At 39.7% G+C, this 21,145-nt stretch overlaps 1 protein-coding gene across 1 annotated transcript in view; it reads left to right on the top strand.

Moving 5' to 3' along the window:
- NOTCH2 (notch receptor 2) overlaps nt 1-21,145 on the top strand; it is a 161,156-nt gene that overhangs the window by 81,171 nt on the left and 58,840 nt on the right. The window contains 1 exon segment of the mRNA XM_017864160.1: nt 4,337-4,459. Within this exon segment, the coding sequence (XP_017719649.1) occupies nt 4,337-4,459 (123 nt within the window).

A 21,145-nucleotide genomic window follows, 5' to 3' on the forward strand; every position in this document is an offset into this window, starting at 1 on the left:
GTCATCTCATCTCCTTTCTGCTCACTTTTTCATCTTCTCTACCTAGCCTTTCTACCCTCACACCTCCTAGGGTCTGAAAATGGAAAGACAAGGGTGTTTCCCTGAAAGTTGCTGTTGTGTGTGGGGATGACAGGTTCGAAAGACTCTTTTCTGGTCCCTGCCCTCATTGCCATCATTAATCAGTTAAGTGGCCCGTGGTTTTGTAACAGCACAGTCTTAAAATGCTTCTCCCAAGTTTAATTTCTCTCCATTTGACCTTTTAAGGATGTGAATTGGCTTTAAACAGTAGACTCCCTTTAGTATGGCCCTGTGAGCCTCTTGGTGAATCTGCTACACCCATTCCACCCACGGGTCTGGAAACTTGTCTGTTTACCTTTCCCTGAAAACTTAAGATATATTTTTAAGAAGTGCCTTGTAACTTTTCATATAGCCTTTCCCCTACTTTGGGTAGACTGTTTCCTACAAGAATTTGGTAGATCTTTCCAAAGAGAATTCTGTATCTCTATTTTTAAAGCATAAATCCTGTCTTAACTTTGGAGGAGAACTGATTTGGCTTGGGTTTTCTCAGACATGGGAACTTTTGACCTAAGTTTGTATTTTTACATTGTCAGAAGGGAACTCCAGGATCCCAGAAAACGTATGGACTGCAATTGGGTAAAGTTTCTGGTTCAGTACTTATTCCTACTTACTAGCTATTTAATCTTGGGCAAGTCAGCCATCTGGCTCTCAACTTCCTCATCTGTAACATAAAAGGATTAGAGTAGACAATCTCTAAGGGATGCTGTAATACTACTGACAAATAATAATATTAGCTAATATGTGTAAGGCACTGTGTTTAGTGCTTTTTCCCTTAATACAATAGCTTTGAGATTTATATACCATATAATAGATTTGAGTTTATATACCATACAATTTACTTTTTAAAAAAGTACACAATTGAGTAATTTTAGTAGATTTATGGATAGGAGTAACCATCACCGCAATCAATTCTAGAATATTTTTATACATCAAAAGAAACCCTTTACCCATTATCAATTACTCTCCATTCCTCCTAACTCCCTCCCAGCCCTAGGCAACTACTAGTCTACTTTCTGTCTCTATTTGCCTCTTCTGGACATTTCATACAAATGGAAACATACACTATGTAGTAATTTGTCACAGCTTCTTTCACTTAGCATGAGGTTTTCAAAGTTCATTGATGTGGTAGCATATATCAGTACTCCATTCCTTTTCATGGCTGAATAATATTTTATCATATAGATTTACCACATTTTATCATTTTATTTATCCGTCATCAGTTGATTGACATTTGAGTTGCTTCTACTTTTTGAGTATTATCAATAATTGTGTTATGAAGATTTTTGTATAATTTTTTGGTGGACATATATCTTCATATTTCTTGGGTATATACCTAGGAGCAGAATTGCTGCATCAGATGGTAATGCTGTTTAACCTTTTCAGGAACTGTCACACTATTCTGAAGTGGGTACATTATTTGACATTTCAAGCAGCAGTATATGAGAATTCCAGTTTCTCCACATCCTCATCAACACTTGTTATTATCTGTCTTTTTTATTATATTCATCCATAATGTGAAGTGTGTATCTCATTGTGGTCTTGATTTACATTTCCCTGATGGTTGATGATTTTCAACATCTTTTCATATACTTGTTAGTCATCATGTATCTTTTTTGGAGAATGTCTGTTCAGATCCTTTACCTACTTTATAATTGGTTTATCTTTTTAATATTGAACTGTAATAGTTTTTAAAAATATATCCTAAATGCAAGTCTCTTATCAGATAATACGATTTGCAGATATTTTCTGTCATTCTGTATGCTGTCTTTTCACTTTCTTGATGATATCCTTTTCAGCCCAAATGTTTTTAACTTGATGAAATACAATTTATTTTTTCTTTTGTTGCTTGTGCTCTCTGTCATATTTGTGAAAAGTTTGCTTGTCCCACATTACAAAGATTTACTATTTGTAAGTGATTTATAATTTTACCACCTACCTTTAGGTCTCTGATCCATTTTGAGTTAATTTTTGTGTGCGAGGAGGGAGTCTAACTTCATTCTCTTGCATGTGGATATTTAGTTGTCCCAGGACCATTTGTTGAATTAAGAGCTGTTTTTATCTAATTCATTTAATCTTTACAAAACCATTTAAGGTAGGTCCTGTTAATTCCCCAAGAAAGTTTAAGTATCTTGCTCATGTTCACCCAGCTATTGCATGGCAATGCTGAGAGTTGAGCCTAGACAGTTTGGCCCCAGAAGCCATGCTTTTAGCCATGAAATAGCTGTCTTACCTACCTCCCCTCTTACCTACCTACCTACCTATTGACAGGGAAGAAGTACCTCAACAGTAGTCAATCAGTTATAAAAAGAAAACACTTTATTTCTTTTCTGTTGTGGTTCTGCTGAAATGCTTCTGCTTTCTTAATTTGTCTGTGGTTGGTGAATTCAGTTAGTTGTAACATTGGCTAGTATAAAGTTAGAGTCACAGTTTCTATTCCTTATAGTTTAGCTACAAGGGCTTTACTACCTCCCTGACACCCTAGTCAACTGTATTTAGTGTTGCTCATCAGAGAGATCGAGTTAGGGAGAGGATGATCATTGACATTTTAGTACACCACCAGACCTCTTAAGTTTAGCAGTTGTAGGCCAGGGCCCCATTTTCCCCAACAATCTAAAACTATGTCTTTAAATTTTCCAAAGAATGTCTTCATCAAGAATCCAGACTAGGGGCTGGTCCTATGTTCACTCAAGGACATATTTTCACAGGTATTATTGGGCAGCAACTCTGAACCTAGTTCTTATTCAAGGACCTAGTAGGTCCCATAGATTCTGTAGGGGTGGGCTTCAATGGCTCATCATTTTCTGGCTCAGTCTATTTGTAAGACTCATATTTCTATATGAGTAATATGAAATATGAGTAATATACATTTTTGAAATTTGAGTATATTTTCATAGTCTCTTTCAGGCTTCCTTAGTGATTCATCTGCTTGAATGGACTGAGTACCAAATGCTTGGAGAAATATAATTTCCTTCAATAAAGCCTTCAGTGATTTCTGTCTTCCCTGGAGTGATTTTTGACTAATGTTTTTGGTCACTCAGTTTATACTTATTTATATGACCGCCATTGTATTAAGAGAAATCAGCCATGTTCCAATGTAGCAGAGCAGATGTAGAATGTCACAATAACTTACGGTAAGGAATAAAGCAAAGTGTGATTGATGCATGTCCCACTCACCAGGCTATAAATGCCACAAAAGCAAGGACTCACTGCTGTATCACCAGTGCCTAATGTAAGGCCCAATAAGTATTTTGAGTGAGAGAGCGGAACCTTAAGGGATATTTTGAGGAAGCCAAATATGTAATCATACTATATTTCAAATAGGAGAATGTTTATAATAGAAGCTGGTAGTCTTCTATTTAATTAGCTCAGGAGTTTGGTAGCAAGGAAAGAGAAAGGAAGAGGCCCAACATATAAACTACGAAGGACCACATTGTGGGCAGTTAGAGTGAAGTTTGGTGTACTAGTTTCATTTTCATAAAAGAAAAGTTAAGAGAAAGGAAGCAATGCTATAAGTTTAGAGAAGAGGCTGATGAATTTGAAGTGCTGGTAAGCTTAACTAGTAATAATGCCACCCAATTTTCAGATACCTTTTAACATTTGTATAGCACTTTTTCATGATGTGGCACTTACAATTAGAAAGACAGGATAGGCAAGTGGAATCAGCCTCATTTTTTACAGGTGAGGAAGCTGATGTGGAACTTTAGTTTACCATGTACGAATAGCTTGCAGGTGGTGAGATTGGGACTGACCCATGTCTTCATACTTTAAGTTCAGTGTTTTTCCAATATCCTCCTCCACTCCCTTTCTCACCTGGCTTGGAGGCCTAGCAATCATTCAAAGAAAAAAAATAAAAGGAACTTAAATTTAATTAGGTAATATTTTATCTGTTCTTCCCATTAGTCTGGCATGGAGCTGTGGAAAATCTAATACCCTGTTTTTTCAGAACCCTTGAATATCTCTGTCCCAAATAGACATTTATCATCCCTGGGATTTTATTTCATGAAAACATTTTGAAATACTTGTGAGGTAACTATGAAGGCATGCCATTGGCACAATGAATCACTTTCACTGTCTAGCTATGCTTGAGGCCAGAGAAGACAGAGAATTGGGGATTTTTCATATGGTGAGTCCTGGGTGAGCAGCTGTTGAACTGAAGTCATGAAGTGGCTCTGTTTTAATAACCATGTTCTGTGGGAACAGAGCAGGTCGTTTCTTTTGCATGAGATTTCACCATTTTCTTTTGTTCTTTATTTACCAGGTTTTGAAGGGAGCACCTGTGAGAGGAATATTGATGACTGCCCTAACCACAGGTGTCAGAATGGAGGGGTTTGTGTGGATGGGGTCAACACTTACAACTGCCGCTGCCCCCCACAATGGACAGGTATGTACAGTGTGGAGAATCCACCAGAATGGGGTATGGATTGGTGACCAGAGGCAGACTGTTTTTTTAAAATATCAGTAACAAAAATCTTAGGCCTGCTCTGGAACCAGTATGTGAACTGAGCAGGATCTCCATGCTAGATCTTTGCTTATTGTACTAACCTCATACATTCTCCTATGTTCACTCAAAGACATATTTTCACAGGTATTATCAGCAACTCTGAACTCAGCACCATGCTAGATGCTGTGGCAGATATGAGAGAAGAGCATTACTGCTACACTCTAAGCTTATTATCTGGGAAAAGCAGGACATTACCTGGAACGTAGTTGATGCTTAATAAATATTAAAGAGGAGAAATTTCCTGAAATGCTCAAATAAATTGTACAGGCTACAAGAGTTCAGAGCTTATTTGTTCATGGACAGAGATCTGTCCCGTCTTAATGTCATGTCCTATAACTAGGCAAAGTGTTGGGCAGGTACTCTTAACAACATTATTTTTATGATATGCATCCTACATTTGTTTTTTAGTTCTATCCCTTTTTGCACACAGGACAAAATAGATTTTTCTGCCTCTAACATTAGAAGGGTAGTCTTGTTTAATTTTACAGCCTCTTGGTAGTTTCTCATGTAGTCTTAGGCAGGTTGAGTGATTTATGCAGACATTTGGTTCTAATTTCTCTTTATATTTGTTTATCTACTGAAAGTAGAGACAATTAAGAACTGATTAAGGGACTAAGAGCTGGGCCTTTTTGAGAGAAATTAATTTAATGTGGAAACCCAAGAGGAAGTTAGTATTATAAGAAAAAATTAAAGCACCAGTAGTGGGGCTATCTCCTACAAAGAATCTTGATGTTGAAGTGCAGTCATTACTACCTGGTATTCTTTAGTGTCTCTGAATTTCTTTTCCTTATCTATAGCATCTAATTATTTAGAGTACTCTTTAAAACTATAGACTATGAATAGAAAAGATGAAAAGCATTTAAAACTCAATCACACGACTTCATAGGGAGGCCAAACATTTCTACTTTTAATCCCCAAACTGTCCCTTTTAATACTTTTCCACCAGGTTTTCCTAGAATTGGGAGTTCCCCTAGAATTTCTTCATGGTGTTTTGATCCTAGAACTACACTTTTAGCCCTCTGTACTTTTTGTCACATTCTCTCTTCTAGTTTTTGCCATTTTCCTGTGGTAGACTTTTCAGAGGCTATTTTTTCAACTTAAAAAATTACTGTAAAGTTAATTACATGACATATAGTAACTAGAAAAATTTATGGTTTTTTTTTTTTTTTCTCTTTTTAATGATCCTTACAGTATTGGACAGGATGAGATACTTGTTAAGAACTTGACCACATTCTGATCTTTTCCTTGCTGTGTGAGAGTAACTGTGTAGTACTGAGGCTTCTGATGCCAGTGAAGATTAAACAGCATTGTAGTATTGTTGTTGGTTTTTATTTGATACCACACTTGTTTTCTTGCTTTGATATTAATTAGGAAGGCCTGCTCTTGGGGAAAACTTTCCCAGTGAAATGATATTTTATTCAAATTTCTTATCCCAGGACATTTAATAAATGCCTCTTTTTTATAGAAGTCTTTATAAGATGTTTCTGCTTTTATATTTTCCAAAAAGGGTAGTGGAGATCATGAATAAGTTTAATGTGGCAATTTTATTTCTTTTGATTTGCTCTCTGTCATTTAGAGTGACCTTCAGTTTTTTTGTTATTCATCACAGGTTTTCTTCTTCACTCATACCAATTCTTTGATTCCCAGTGAGAAGCCTTGTTTTTGCCTTGCCCATCATCAACAGGATAAAGTCTAAGATCCTTCTTCTGTTATATGAAGCCTTTCATGGCCTCAGCCCTGTCTGCTTCCCCAGTCTCCTCATGCATCTAGCGGCATGCCCTAGCAGTTCTCTGCTCCCAGTTTTCCTGTACATACTGCATAGTACTTCACATCCTGTGTCTTCATTGACACCATTCCTTTTCTCTAGGGTTTCCTTCTCCACTCCTCCCCCATTTTTCTCATCATTTTTGGCATGGCTGACTCAGATCAAGTGGTTACCTCCTTCAGGAGGGCTTCCGTGATCTCTCTCCAGGCTGAGCTAAATGTTCTACTCTGGACTCCCTTAGTACCCCATGTATTCCCCTGTGATAACAGTTACCACGTTTGTATTGATATTATTATATACTTGATGTGAGGGATGTACCGAGTTATGGGGGCAGTTGGACTATTGATGACAGCAGTTACTAGCACTCCTTACAGACCTTTGTTCTCAGTAGCATGTAGCTAAGCTATTTACCATCCCAGCCCCTATCCCATTGTAAAGAGAAAAGCAGAAGGAAAATTTTGTGTCATAGGGCTTATATTTCTACCAATATTAGATGTATAAATTCAGATTAGTATTTTCTGTGTTACACAAATTAAATAAGTGAATGGAGCAGGGATCTAGTAGGAGTTAACTAATGTTTGTTAGCATTCAAATACTGTGCTGATTACAATGTTTTATCTTGTACAATCTTTTCAATAACTGTATTAGAGATAGAGTTTAAATATCTTTTTTTCAGATAATGATGCATATTCAAAAGGGTTAAATAATTTGCCCAAGACCTGTGGTGGTTGGGTTAGGGTTTGAATCTAGGCTTGTTGAACTCCAAATCTGTGCTCAAATCTGTGGTCTTTTTTCTATATATTGTTTTATTTGAAGAACTTTGGGTTTTCTTAATAGACTGAAAATTTCATTTATAATTTCATTATCCTAAGATTTGGTGATTTACTCCTTGTGTTTTCCCTTTTTGAGAACCTAGCTGGTTACTTTGAGGTTAGAAGTTAACATTATGTAAATGCTTTAGATTCAGTCTGATGCTTTTTCTCTACACCTAAGAGACTACTACAACTTTGTTCAGAATTCCTTTTACAACTTCCAGCTGTAGACTTGAAGCATTAACTATTTGGTCTGGCTTTTGACAAAATGAAAAAGGAGGCGTTGGAGTAGTGGGTTGAGGAAATGAAGGAAATGAAGTTGCCAGCTATCTGAAAAAGAATGGGTAGGACCATAGGGCTGAGAAAAGATAGGCATTAATTTTAAATAAATGGAGATTTCTAAATTTGCCATTCTTTTAATGAGAAGAACCTGATAGTTACGGCTTTGTTTTGTAAGTACATATACATAAAAGGCTTGGTCTTTTGTAGCAAGTTCTACACTTCAAGACGAGTAGAATTTTTTCCAGCTCTATTCATGGTTTGATTTAGGATAAATATGTCAGCCTCCTTTTCTCAGAGCCTTTATTTGCTATTATCTCTCTCTTGGGATATTGAAACAATAAAAAATGCAATAAAAAGTTTATTTTTTCATTTGTTCTGCAAACAGCTATTATGCTAAACATTCTAAATCCATCCTATTCTGTATGGTGGCCCCTAGTTTCATCTTGCTATGGAGCATCTGAAATATGGCTAATGTGAATTGAGATGTGTTGTAACTGTCAAATAACTGATTTTGAAGACTTAGTATGGCCCGGCACAGTGGCTTATGCCTCTAATCCCAGCACTTTGGGAAGCTGAGATGAATGGATTTCTTGGGCCCAGGAGTTTGAGACCAGCCTTCGTAACATGGCAAAACCCTGTCTCTACAAAAAACACAAAATTAGCTGGGTGTGGTGGCATGCACCTGTAGTCCTGGTCACTTGGAAGGCTAATCATGCCACTGCACATTCCACCATGGGGGACAGAGTGAGACTGAGAACCTGTCTCAAAAAAAAAAAAAAAAAAAAGAACTTCATATGGAAAAAAGATACCTTTTTAATAATGTTTAAATATTGATTAGATGCTGAAATAATACATCTTGGTACATTGAATTAAATATTAAAATTAATTTCCTCTATTTCCTTTTTACTATTAAATGTTTTAGTAGCCACTGGAAAATTTAAAGTTATATCTGTGACTCTCATTACATTTCAGTTGGACAGTATTACTTCAGATACAAAAATGGTCTGTAGGTATTACCATTGCTGCTGCTTTGTGGAAGCATCTGTTCTAGCCCTGAGGTAGAGGAATAGATGGTTTCCCCATGGCCTGTGGGCAGAACTGTGTTATACCCCACTGCAGGCGTTTTTACCTACAGTGGCTGTCTAATTAGTGTTTGTTTGTGCCTTCAAAAACTATCACTCTTGTGGACTAGCTTAAGCTTAGATGGAAAAAAGAAATTGGTCTTAGGGAGTGGGTGTGGGGAGATGATTTATTTCTTTATAGGAATTGTCTTAGAGGGATAAGCCTGAATACTGGATGTTCCTTTAGGAAATAGAAGTAGACCTGAGAGTTGGATGAAGATAGAGCACAAATGTCTTTATTATACTGTATTTGGCCTCAGACCATCTTATCAGAGAATTTCTGCTCTGGCAGATACCCATTTAAGGAAAAAAAGATTTTAAAGGGCTCAAAATTTATTAGAGCAGCATAGATTAATGTTTTGTCTACATAGACTGCTATTTGAATTTTCTTTTTAAAGGTTCATTTCCTTCAGAATTAATGTTGACCCTTAGCTCAACTCACAAATTCCTCTCTGTGGCTGCTTTTGACTTTGGGCTCACTTCTGGGGCAGATGTGATTTATTTTCTTGTGCTTGTTATTAATCCAGAAATGTAAGTTCAGCATGGGCTTGGAATAGTGCTCTGGGACATGAAGCAGAAGTGAACAATGGAAGTTAGGTGGATATGAGTCAAAGAAAACTGACCACACTTTCTCTCAGCTCTCCTTTAGAGCATGATGAGCCTCAAGAGCTGGGGGAGGTTTCCATTGCTGTTGGTGCTCCCATTTCAGTAAAAATGTTTGGCGTGAGTTGCAAGTACATTCGCCAGAGGTGGTGCATCAGCTCCTCGTGTCTGGGAATGGAGACTTTCCTCATGGTGCTCTTATTCTGAGCTGGATATTCCTGTCTCAGTCCAGCCTCTAGCTGGTGATGAGTTATTCTCTAGAGTGAGGCTTTTCTCACAACCATTTTTCTACTTGTTTAAGACTGTAGGGATGGAGCTTTTTGACTGAGAGAGTAAACTACTTAAATCTGGGACTGAAAAGTTATTCTCATTTGTATTCTGCATGGAGGAATGGGAAAAAGGTCTCATATTTCAATTTCTCTGCTGTCAGCTTGATTGTGAGGACTTTATAATAAGCCTGTTCTCTGAATTCTACCTCCTCACCCCAAATTCACTTTTCTATCAGTTGGGCAGACTGCCACAGTGCTAACCTGAAGCACCCTTGCCCCAGATATGCCAGAGTTGATTAGTGGCGCTGTTGGTGGAAACAAGGATGAGTAGATAGTCTAGCCCCACATGCAGGAGGTGAGACTGCAGGATCTTTCCTGCCCTGCAGTCAGTGACTCAGGGTGTTGCCTTGGCTATGTTACAGGCATGATCCAGTTTAACTTCATGGCTCTCTAAGCCCCCGTGGAATGGTTGTTAGGAGGTTCAATAATTTATCTATTGGACCTACTTACAGATATTTATTGAACAACTGCTACAGGGAATATATTATGCTAGATACTGTAAGAGAAACAAAGAAAAAGATTCCTATTTTAAGAGTGATAAAATTGACTAGGAAGACATAAGAAAGTCCACACATAACCACACTAGGAAGTAGAAAGTGTGTGTGAATGTGAATTTGAAAGAAACAGTGGTAGGAATTGGGAAGCATCTAAGTACTTGGTGGCGTAAGGAAGGTGATTGAGAAGAGTGAACTTCTGTTTTGAGTCTGAGTAGTGGATGGGAACTGTTGACAGAGATGGAGAAATAGGGTAGAGATGATGGTAAGTTGGAGATGAGTTTTCCAAGTGAAAAACATGTAAGACCCAGGAGCTCAGAATACAGGCAGGGACAAGAGACTCAGATTTTGAGTCTTTTGGTTACCATGGAATGTGTCAAGTCTGTGAGGGAAATTGGGTGGAGTGATAAGAACAGAGGATTTGGACCCAAAGTATGAGAAACATCCACCCTTCAGAAAATGGATGAGGAATGGGATCCAAAGAAGGAAAGTGAGAAAAGGGGAGGTCTGAGAGGTGGGAAGAGAGCTCAGCCATGATAGCATCCTTGAGTCAAAGGATGCAGCCTTAGAAGCTTGCCCTGAACTCAACTCTAAACGCCTCGGTGGCAGCTCCTGTAATATTTCACTACTCTTACTGGGTTATGTGCTCAGCTTGCCTAAGAGACTATCAGTCTCTGGAAGGCAGGAAACTGCTCTTACTTATTTTGACATTCCCAGGACAGATTTTAACAAACCATGGTTATTAATAAGTGACAACCAGGAGACTCAAATATGAATGATAACCGCAAAATGTTCATTAGAGTATTTGAGTTATTAGAAATTTTCTGAAATACAGTTTTAATACAAACAAGACTAAGAAGCTAGATTGCAGGAAGTTAAAGAAAAAAGTAGGCCTGGGGAAGGAGGAAGGAGCAAAATGGGTTTAGATCACTATGTAAGATTTTGCACAACTAAAAAGAAAGAGAGAGAGAGACACAACGCAGGGTTATAGGAGGTAGAAACTTTATTCATCTCATTGACCATAGAGCTCAGCTACACTAAGAGCTAAGGCAGCTCAAAGGACATTGGCTAATGAAATGGATTATTGGAAGGGGTTTACTCTCACAGGTTTTAGTGGGGAATACATTAGGTAAGATGTCTACTGGGAATGAGAAAGGAAGAAGATGGGGAAGTTATAGTCAGAGAGTGGAAGTACCAAGTTGGAGATCTTGGATGAGAACAATGAGTGTCTTGTAACAGGGGTGTAGAATGTGAGTGTGCTTGTGATATGGAGTGGATACGGAGGTCTATGAGGTTGAGAAAAGTAAGAACCCTTGATTCAGATAACCTTAGTGGTCCTCAACCCAGATATTGATTTCATGTGAGACAGGAGAGGAAAGAGCAAGAACGTAAGCCACGCACTTGTCACTCTAGGAAAAGGAAATTGGTCCAGGAGAACAACAGACCATGGTGTGATAATTTATATTATACTATGAATTTTTTTTAATCTTTAAAGGACTTCATCTATCTAATTTTAATGTCAGAAATTAGAATGTATTTATTGATTTCTTTCTCTTGAAGATGAGGAATTAGCATACTTTTAGTTCTGATATCTTTCATTCACTCCCTAGATTTTATATAAATAATCTGGGTTTCAATATTTATATTATTGTTATCAAATTTATAAACATATGAATATTCTTTAAACTTATTCTTGATATTTACAGTTTTATAACCCAATTTATAATATTTTTAACTTTGTTTTATGTGTTACTTGTGTTGTGCTAACTACCAGTGCAATTATGTCACAGCATTTTCATTTCTGAGTTCCTTATTTTCATTCACATTTTAGCTAAATAAGTATCTTTGAATAATTTTATTTCAGAGGAGTTACATGTTGGACCCATTTGGTTATTCAAAAACTGTCTTTTGGTTTAGTTGCCTTCATACACAAGTTGTATCTTGACTAGATATCAAAGTCTTGGGTCACGAATTAATCTCATCAAGTTCTTACACATTGTTCCTTTGTGTCTTCCAGTTACTATTCTAGGGAAATGCAATGCCAGTTGAGTGTTTCTTCTTTTTCATAAGTAACACTGGGCTCCCTGCTCTCTTTTTCATTTGTTGTAGAGTTGTCAGGAAAACCTATTATCTTTGTATTAGGTCTTCATTCTTTCGTCTGCAGGGCTAAAATCTCTCTTGATTTTTAATCTGTTCATTTTTTGTTTTGTGTTCTGTGAGAGCTCTCTTAAGGTTCTTCTTTATAACACTGACTTATACTTCTTCATTGTCAGGTCAGTCCTTTGTAGCCTCTTCTGCCTGCCTCTCAGCCCCTTTGATCAGAGACTAATGTCCTATATTATTTTTTATTTCTTTGTAGAACATAAATATGTCTAAATGTCTTGAGCATACAGAACCAGTTCTTTCTAAATGTATTAGCTCCTGGAAGTGAATAATTTTCCCAGTATGCTTTTCATCAATATCTTAAGCATTACATTCTCCATGTTTTATGTTGTAGAATCTTTTAATAGGTGCCATGTTGTTTTTTTTCCATTTTATTCATTCTGAGCAGAGTAACTGCCTGCCCATAGACAGGGGCTCTCAACCTGGCTGCAGCTAATTTTTCCTCCTGGTGCAGCGAGGGGCTTTTATGTAAACTGGCTCAACAACCCAGCAGCCTAAGGAAGTGGGGAGAGCCAGAGAGTGGGGCCTCCTAGCAGGAGACCAAAGCTTGGCACCACTTTCTTCTCTGTGGTGGGGGTCAGCTTTCTGAATGCCCCGCACTGGCCCAGCCTCCATGGCAATCTACACAGTGGCTGAGCCTGGATGCTTTTCAGTGCTGCTGCCTTCGGAATCTGCCCCAGATGCACTGCAGTATTTCTCGTTGCTATAATGGCCACAGGAGCCTGGACTCTGCAGTGCTTGAAGTTTTTGTTGACCTGGAGGTGTGAGGTGGAGTTCAGTCCATTCTCCTCACTGCAAGAGAGTGGACTTTCTGAAGCATGCATTGGATCGAGTCATCTCTTTGCTGGAAACACTTCAGTGGGTCCTCCTTGTCTTTGGATTTAGTCCCAAGGCTGTGCATGTAGCTCCCTCTCCAGCACACCTCTCTGCACTCCCCTAATGCATTTCTTATAATTCAACCACAAGAATTTTTTTTCATTACCTCAAGTGAGCCATGCTGTCTCTTCAACTCAAGCCTATACTTTCTGCCTGAAATACTCCGCACTCCACCCTTTTTCTACACACCCTCTCACACACTTCTCCCCTCTTGTACGCTCCTCCCAGGCCTTCTCTTAAAAGTTTCATTCTCTAGTTCCTCTCTATTCTCCCTACTCTGTACTCCCAAGGCAATAGGTATCTATGAAAGCACCTATCACTCTGTGTCATCATTGTTTATTTGTTTATAAATCTGCTATTTGTAAGTTCTGCAGGCAGAAGCCATGGCTGTTTTGTTCACCATTATAATCCCAGTGTGTATAGTCAGAGCCTGGCACATTGTGTTTGTGTATGTGTGTGTGTGTGTATACATATATGTTTTTTAGATAACGAATGAATGAATTACAGCATTCAATTTTCCAGTCGTTCCCAGCCCAACCTCATCTCCAAATTCACAGCTCTTCTTACCTTTCTAAGATACTTTAGTATTTTTCTTCAGTGTGCACCAAGTTTGTACTAAATCTGTAAAACTAGACTATATATGAAGACTACATTTGACAATCAATGTAAAGCACTTATCATCACATCTGGAACCTAGAAATAACTCAGTACATATGTTTTTACTGCTGAGGTTAATAGTGATGTTGGGGAATAAAGAGAAAACCCACCCTTTCTCCCCTAGTTTCTTGTCGGTGGCAGTGTTTGAAAGAGGAGGACTGCAGGAGCTCTACCGCAGAGGGCTGACTGGGCTGGTGCCTTTAGGGAAAACTCAGGTTTCAGTCAAAGAAGGAAGTTGTGCACCTTAATGTAGAGTTGCCCTTGAGGTGTAGTTGAAGGACTAGTGGGCAAAGGCAAGGTGAATCTGGGTGTGGTACAAATGAGATGGAGTTTAGTGACACAGGAAGGGGACTGGGATGAGGGATTTGTGTGTGGACTGGTAGTGTAGACAAGGGTGATAGACACTTGGGGTAGGAACAGAATAGAGACACTCTTTGTTGCTATGAGAGGGGTGAGTTGAAAGATGATTATTATTTTGGGATTAGGATAACTTAGATAAGAGAACTTTAAGCAGATAAACATTCATTTCAGGAATATTTATTTAAGCTTGGGACTGTGTTGCATGCTGGGGATTCAGTGATGAGGGAAACAGCTCCCCCCCGTTTCTTCATGGCACTGACAGTCTAGTGAGAAACACAGGCATAGACAATATAATTCTCCGTAAAATTTTGAACTGTACTAAATGCCTTGCAGGAAACGTAGAATGTATCTGGAGAGCATATTAACAGGCAGAACTAGTTGTGTTTAGTGACAGGCAAGTAAGGTGTCTTTGAGAAGGTAACATTTTCGACATAGACAATGAGTAGGAGTTGGGGAGAGAGAGGATAAGACTATCCCAGGCACAAGGAATAACATGTGCTAGCCACTGAGGAGGGAAAGAATGTGATCATTTTGAGAAATGAAAAAAGCCCAGAGTGGCTGGAGCTAGTGATATTTCATGGTTAGAGCTTAAAGAGATAGGCAGAAAACATAGGGAGGTGTTAGAGTTTTATTGTAAATGCAAAATAATTCATCAAAGGATTTGAGCAAGTGAGCGGCACAGTCCGCTTTACATGTTAAGATCATCCTGGCAGCTCATTAAAAAATACATTGGTCTTGATGCAGGGAAACCAGGCCTTTGAGAAGTCCTGAAAAAGATGATGGTGTCTAGAATTAGTGGAGAAATTTCTTGCGTTTATTCTGTATGAGTATCCTTTCCACAACTACATTATCCCCTTAGTCACATCGATACTCCCAGACCATCCTCTCAGTAGGTAGGGCCTGCAGACAGCAGTGTTTATACAGAATGTTTCACCCAAGCTTGTTCTTTGTTCTTCATCTCCAACTTCAGCAGCGTGATAGAAAGTCTCCTGTGTATAGAGCTGAGGTTTTGTAGGATAGAAGTCACAAGAATGATCTTCTCTGATACAGAAAGAGGTGAAACTCCAGAACTCAGAGGCTTGGGTGACTGCTGGTTGGAAGGGTATATTGGAGATGGAGCTCTTTTGACTCAGCCATAGAGGAGAAGGTAGCAGGGTCAGGGCAAGGGCCAGCCAAGCTCATTTTTTATTTGTTCCTCTTGTGGAGATTGTTGTTGCAATGAGAGTTGACCCTTAACAGGACCAGTGATGTGAGCAAACTTTTTCCCACAGACTTCACAGTTAAGAGATGACTGGAAAGGGTGAGAGCCGAGGCTTAGCACCTTACTTTTTTCAATTCCTTTCTCTTCTTTTCTTTGTTTCTCTTATTGTCCCTCTCTATTTTTTACCCATCTCTTGTAGCTCCAAGTCAAACTAGTGGTTTGTGGGTGGGGCCGTTGCCTTGAGAGAGCCGTAATGAGCTGTTTGTGTCCCCGCGTGTTACAGCTCATAAATGCTGACTGTTCCGTGGTCCTTGGCTCACTTGGCTGAAGCGTGGTGCTAATGAGGCCCAGGCCATGGTTTCTATTTCAGTACAGACCTCTTAGGTTCACCCTGTTATATTTACTGCCACAGGCTGTGCCCATAATTTTTTTTTTTTTTTTTTTTGAGATGGAGTCTCGTTCTCTCGCCAGGCTGGAGTGCAGTGGCGCGATCTCAGCTCACTGCAACCTCCGCCTCCTGGGTTCAAGTGATTCTCCTGCCTCAGCCTCCCAAGCAGCTGGGACTACAGGCATGCACCATCATGCCCACTAATTTTTGTAGTTTTAGTAAAGACAGGGTTTCACCATGTTGGCCAGGATGGTCTCAATCTCTTGACATCGTGATCCACTTGCCTCAGCCTCCCAAAGTGCTGGAATTATAGGTGTGAGCCACCGCGCCTGGCCGACTGTGCCCATAATGTTACTTGTTCAGCCTGAAGAAGCCAGAGGATGGAGCAACAAGAAAAGATCAGCATAGAGGTGACCCTACTCCTGCAAAACCAAAACAGGATACTTCCTTTGCTAATGGTGGGTTGCTAATGCCATGTTATCTTCACTTGTAGTACTCTGAGCTTCTTCCTCTTTCCCTACATCCCTCAACAGTCAGCTCAGATTGGCCTTCTTTATTTTGAAAACTAACTTGATCTGTAGCAATCTCACACCCCAAAGTCTTTATCAGCACTGAACTATTTTCACTTCTAATTCTTTTGCCAACTAACTGTGCAAATTTGGACAAGTTGCTATACCTCTCAGGTCCTAGTTTCCTCATCTGTGAAATGAGCATGTTAGATTAGATGCTGTCCAAGGTCAGTTTCACCACTGACACCAGGTGTCTAGTGCAGTGGCTGGCATAGATACCAAGGTGAATGGCAGACACCGTCCCTGTCCTCCTGGAGCTTATAGAGAAATGGGAAAGAGACTGTGAAAAGTAAATAAATATAAAATCACAGCTTGTGATCCATTCCAGGATGGATTGAATGGAATGATGCAGTGGTGGAGAATCATGAGATGTGCATTTGTAGACCTACTCTCTTGATAAGACAGGTACCCAGCCATGTGAATAAGCAGGGAAAAAATGTTTCAGGTGGACAGAGCAGCTTCTGCAGCAGCACTGAGGCAGGAGGAAACTTACAATGTTTGAGGAATCAACAAAAGTTATTGTGGTTAGCATAAACTGTACAAAGGAGAGGTATAGATTTGAATATATTTACAAGGCAAAAGTGATCAACCAGAAAATTGTCAGTAGTTACAGGTGGCACTCAGTGTTTAAGGTATCAGCCAAGGATATGCTAGTTTGACATTTCATTTCAGATTGTTCCAGAGTCATTGTGGCATTAGAGAGGGTAGTTTTTAAAAACAAGTTATTTTCTTTCTCTTTTGCCCATAGGAAATAAGAGCCTAGCTAGTCCACTACCTCAGTCCTGATGTTAAAAAAATGACAGTAGCCTGCAATATCTGGCAGGTGGAAATTAGTGAGAGGGATAATTATTGCCCTTGAAAACTTGCCTACCTGAGCTTTGTGCAACATTTTGGGAGTTCACCAGCAAAGTTTGTGTGTTGACACAGGTGATGACACATGCTGACACTTGTTTGTATTGAAGATTTAGTAGCTTGGTAGGACATGGAAACAATACAGCTCTCCTCTTTCACCAAAGGCTTTTATTTGCTAGGTAGCCTATAACTTAGTGCTTTCTCCTCCTTTCCCTACTAACATAAACTCATTTGCTCTTAATCCCTTCTGTATTCTATTGGTCAACTTACCTTCAAACACAATATTGATCATGTCTTTCCTCATCCTCCTCTTTGTTGTATCAAGTTCCGAATTCATACTCAAATTCAAAGCCTCAATGACCTCCAAATTTTTCTTCTTTTAAAACCCCAGCCAAAGAATACACTCCAGTTATTTTGATATGTTTAAGACTTAATCCTGTTTTCCTCTGTAAATCTTCAACCACCAGCCCAGGCTGGTGCTTTCTTGCGCCAGTGGGATAAGCTCAATGACCGTAGAGCATACACTTAAGACCTCTAGGTGATTGCCAAGAACTTTTCCCACTCAAGTATCTGGTGACCTTGTGCCTTTATTCCTCTCTAATACGAGTGTTCCTTAACTATCTTATGCACCTGTGCCCTCTCAGGGTGCTGTAAGACCCTGGGATCAGGGACCTCATCTGTGGATTGTGTTGATCACATCCAGGGCTGAATACTCAACTCTGCTGCAGTCAAAGAGCATCAGATTTGCAGTCAGACCAATCCGGGTTTCAGTGCAGCACTCTCACTCACCAACCGTGTGAACTTGGGAAGATTTTGTTTCCTTTTTTTACCTTCCTGAACCTGAAGTTTTTTATTTTTAGGCTTCTGCACTGGTTTTTCCTGTGCCAGGAGGGTGGTGACGTGAAGGAAGTTGTTGTATTGTAGCAGATGTTCCACTGGGAATTTTAGAATAAGCAAGTGTTATGGCCATCCTGGTTACTGTTCTTCCTAATCCGAATTTTAGAACCAGTTGATAGAAGTTTAATAGGGAGAAAATAATCTGGCAGAAATGGGACTAGGAGAAAATGCGAATCTGTAGAAATGTGCCTGAACCTTAGAGAAGTGTGATCCATCCAGTAGCTAATTACTTATAAGCCAGTGTCTTCTTGGATCTCTAAATTACCTGTCCCTAACAAGCACTGTCGAACAGATACATGGTCCAAAGGTGTTCAGTGAAGACAGGTAATCTTCAAAATTCAGTCTCATTCAAAAACCAATGGACTGGCCGGGTGTGGTGGCTCACACCTGTAATCCCAGCACTTTGGGAGGCCGAGGTGGGCGGATCACCAGGTCAGGAGATCGAGACCATCCTGGCTCACACGGTGAAACCCTGTCTCTACTAAAAATACAAAAAATTAGCCAGGCGTGGTGGCGGGTGCCTGTATTCCCAGCTACTCGGGAGGCTGACGCAGGAGAATGGCGTGAACCTGGGAAGTGGAGTTTGCAGTGAGCCGAGATCGCACCACTGCACTCCAGCCTGGGCAACAGAGCAAAACTCCATCTCAGAAAAAAACAAAACGAAACAAAACAAAAAAACAGTGGACTGTACCTAAAAATACATTTCCCTTTTAGACAGGAGTTTGCAGTCACAAGTGTTTCCAGTAATCAATTGTTTGAGTCATGATGAGTCCTCACCTCCTCCATCCCATCCACTTCCCCATGCCTGTGTGCCCTTGGGAAGCCCAAGACATGCAGAGATGGCTGGATATGGTCAGATTCTCACCTCAGGTCTTTGTTAAGAGTTTTGGAGTAAGGCAGCTCCAGTTCAAATCTCAACTGTCCTTCACTCACTGTCTTACAAAGGCACATTATTTTACCTCTCTGAGACTGTTTCCTGAGATATAAATGAGACAATTTTTATGAGAGTCCAAGCACAGTGCTTGCTTCTCAGTAGGCAGTCAATGGCTACTGGTTTCCTTTCCCGAGAGTGCCACATTTCCTTTCCTTTATTTACCTACTTTGTCTTGCTACATTATTTCAGTGTCTGTTTATTATAGTGCATAAGAAATGTATACAAAATAACTTTAAACACATTGTGTCTTAAAGTACCCAAAATGATCACAAAGCCTCAATAAAGGAAAATGACATCTAAATTGTTCACATTCAGCAAGTCAGTTTGGTTGGTGGGTATTGTGGATATTTGAGTTAGCATAAATATAATAGATGAGACTCAGCAATTTTCATGTTGCAGTAACTCTTCACCTACTTCTTGGTCATGTTTTCATTTCTCAATCCCACCTGCATCCTAATAACACAGCTCTCATTACTTTGAGGTACTATTTCTGCTAGCACTATAAGACAGCAAAGTTTCTGTAATAAATGACATCATCTGCCCTGAGGGAGATTATTGCCAGTGTGCTCACTCACTCCCTCCTTCATTCCCTGATTCCTTCACTCACTCACTGACTCCTTCCTTCCCTTTCTCACCTCCCTCCATCTTTTACTCTCTCACGCACTGCCTCCCTCGCTCACTCCTTTCAGTCACTCCCTCACTCACTGCCTCAGTGTTGTCACTTTCTTATTCATCTTCTCCCTTCCTTCCTCCCTCATTTCCCTCATTACCTCCCACATTCACTGCCTCATCACTCACTCTTTCTGTGTTAATACTTTGGGTTGCAGTTGACACAACCTCATTTCAAATTAGAAAGACCTGTTGCAAGGGGCATCTCTCAGAATGGCTATGACACTGAGTAGGCTTACTGGTAGTTGGGCTTCAGTAACAATTGGAACCAACAACTTGAATGCCACCATGTTTTTTTCCCTTTGTGCACATCTTTTCTATTGTTCTTTTTTTGAGATAGGGTCTTGCTCTGTTGTCCAGACTGGGATGCGGTGGCATGATCATGACTCAAGTGATTCTCCTACTTCAGCCTTCCGAGTAGTGCCTGCAGGCTGGTCTCTTAACTTGTGGGCTCAAGTGATCTTCCTGTTTGGCCTCCCAAAATGTTGGGTTTACAGGTGTGAGCCACTGTGCCTGGCTCTCTGTGCACTTCTCATTCACCCATATCACTTTCTCTGCAGACCAGCCTTCTCATCTTTTTGGTCTATGTGGCAAAGTGGTCCTACTCCAATAATTTGGGAGAGATACAGTAATGTAGCTTGGATCAGATGCCCATCTTGGGTCAGTCAGCTATGGCCAGGAGGGTTTGATCATGTAAAGACACAGTTGCTCTTTCAAGAATTATATGGCTGGACTTAGGAGAGGAGCATGGAAGGGTTATGCTGAACACAGAGTTCTGGAGACATCCACATACCCATCCTGCCATCCTAGGCAGTTGGCTCTTGGCTGGGAATACAAAAAACCCTCTAAACTGCAGCCAAGCAGTGGGAGACAGAAGTACCAAATAAGTGTGATAGAGTGATATTGGTTCTATAGTAATGGAGGTACATGTTAGATAGGAATAAAGAACAGGCAGTCAGGTTAAGTCAGACACAACTAGCATCTGTGAGTAATAATGGTTAACAGGCCTTCTACAGATACATGAGCCAAATTGCTAGGTATTCCGAGTCTAGAGATAGCCTTGGCATTTTCTAAGCACAAATACTGTGTTCTTTTTTTTATTAGGAGGCCTCTTTATCAGAGTGCCTTTTAAAATTATTTGTTGAGTTTTATTTACAAAGGAAGAATGAAGGACACCTTGACATTTTTTTTTAATTTTCAACAACTTACCATGTTTTAGAGAATTTGGATGATCTAAATTTTAGTTCCTTTGGTAGCTCTCTAAACTGTTTTTAAAAGACCTCAAATAAAACCAACCACCAATTTATTTTATCGCTCATATGATCTGGCCCTATACTGCTTTTGTTAATCACAGATTCTTGGGTTGTAAGTTGAAGACATTCTCTTGTTCTTTGCTAAGGGACTTAGGAGCCTTTGCCTTAGTCTCCATTGTTGCTGTAGTTGGTGGCCTGCAACCTAGCCAGATGTGGGCTCATGTTTAGCTTCCTTTAGTGTGGTCTTTTTCAGGCAGTGCATACCAGTCCTTTTTCCATCTCCTAGTACATTGGGTGGACTTTCCATGTCTTCTTCCACAAATCCCCATCCTTTAAGTATG

The sequence above is a fragment of the Rhinopithecus bieti genome, unplaced genomic scaffold, assembly GCF_001698545.2.
Source record: "Rhinopithecus bieti isolate Rb0 unplaced genomic scaffold, ASM169854v2 scaffold_74731, whole genome shotgun sequence".
NCBI lineage: Eukaryota > Metazoa > Chordata > Mammalia > Primates > Cercopithecidae > Rhinopithecus > Rhinopithecus bieti.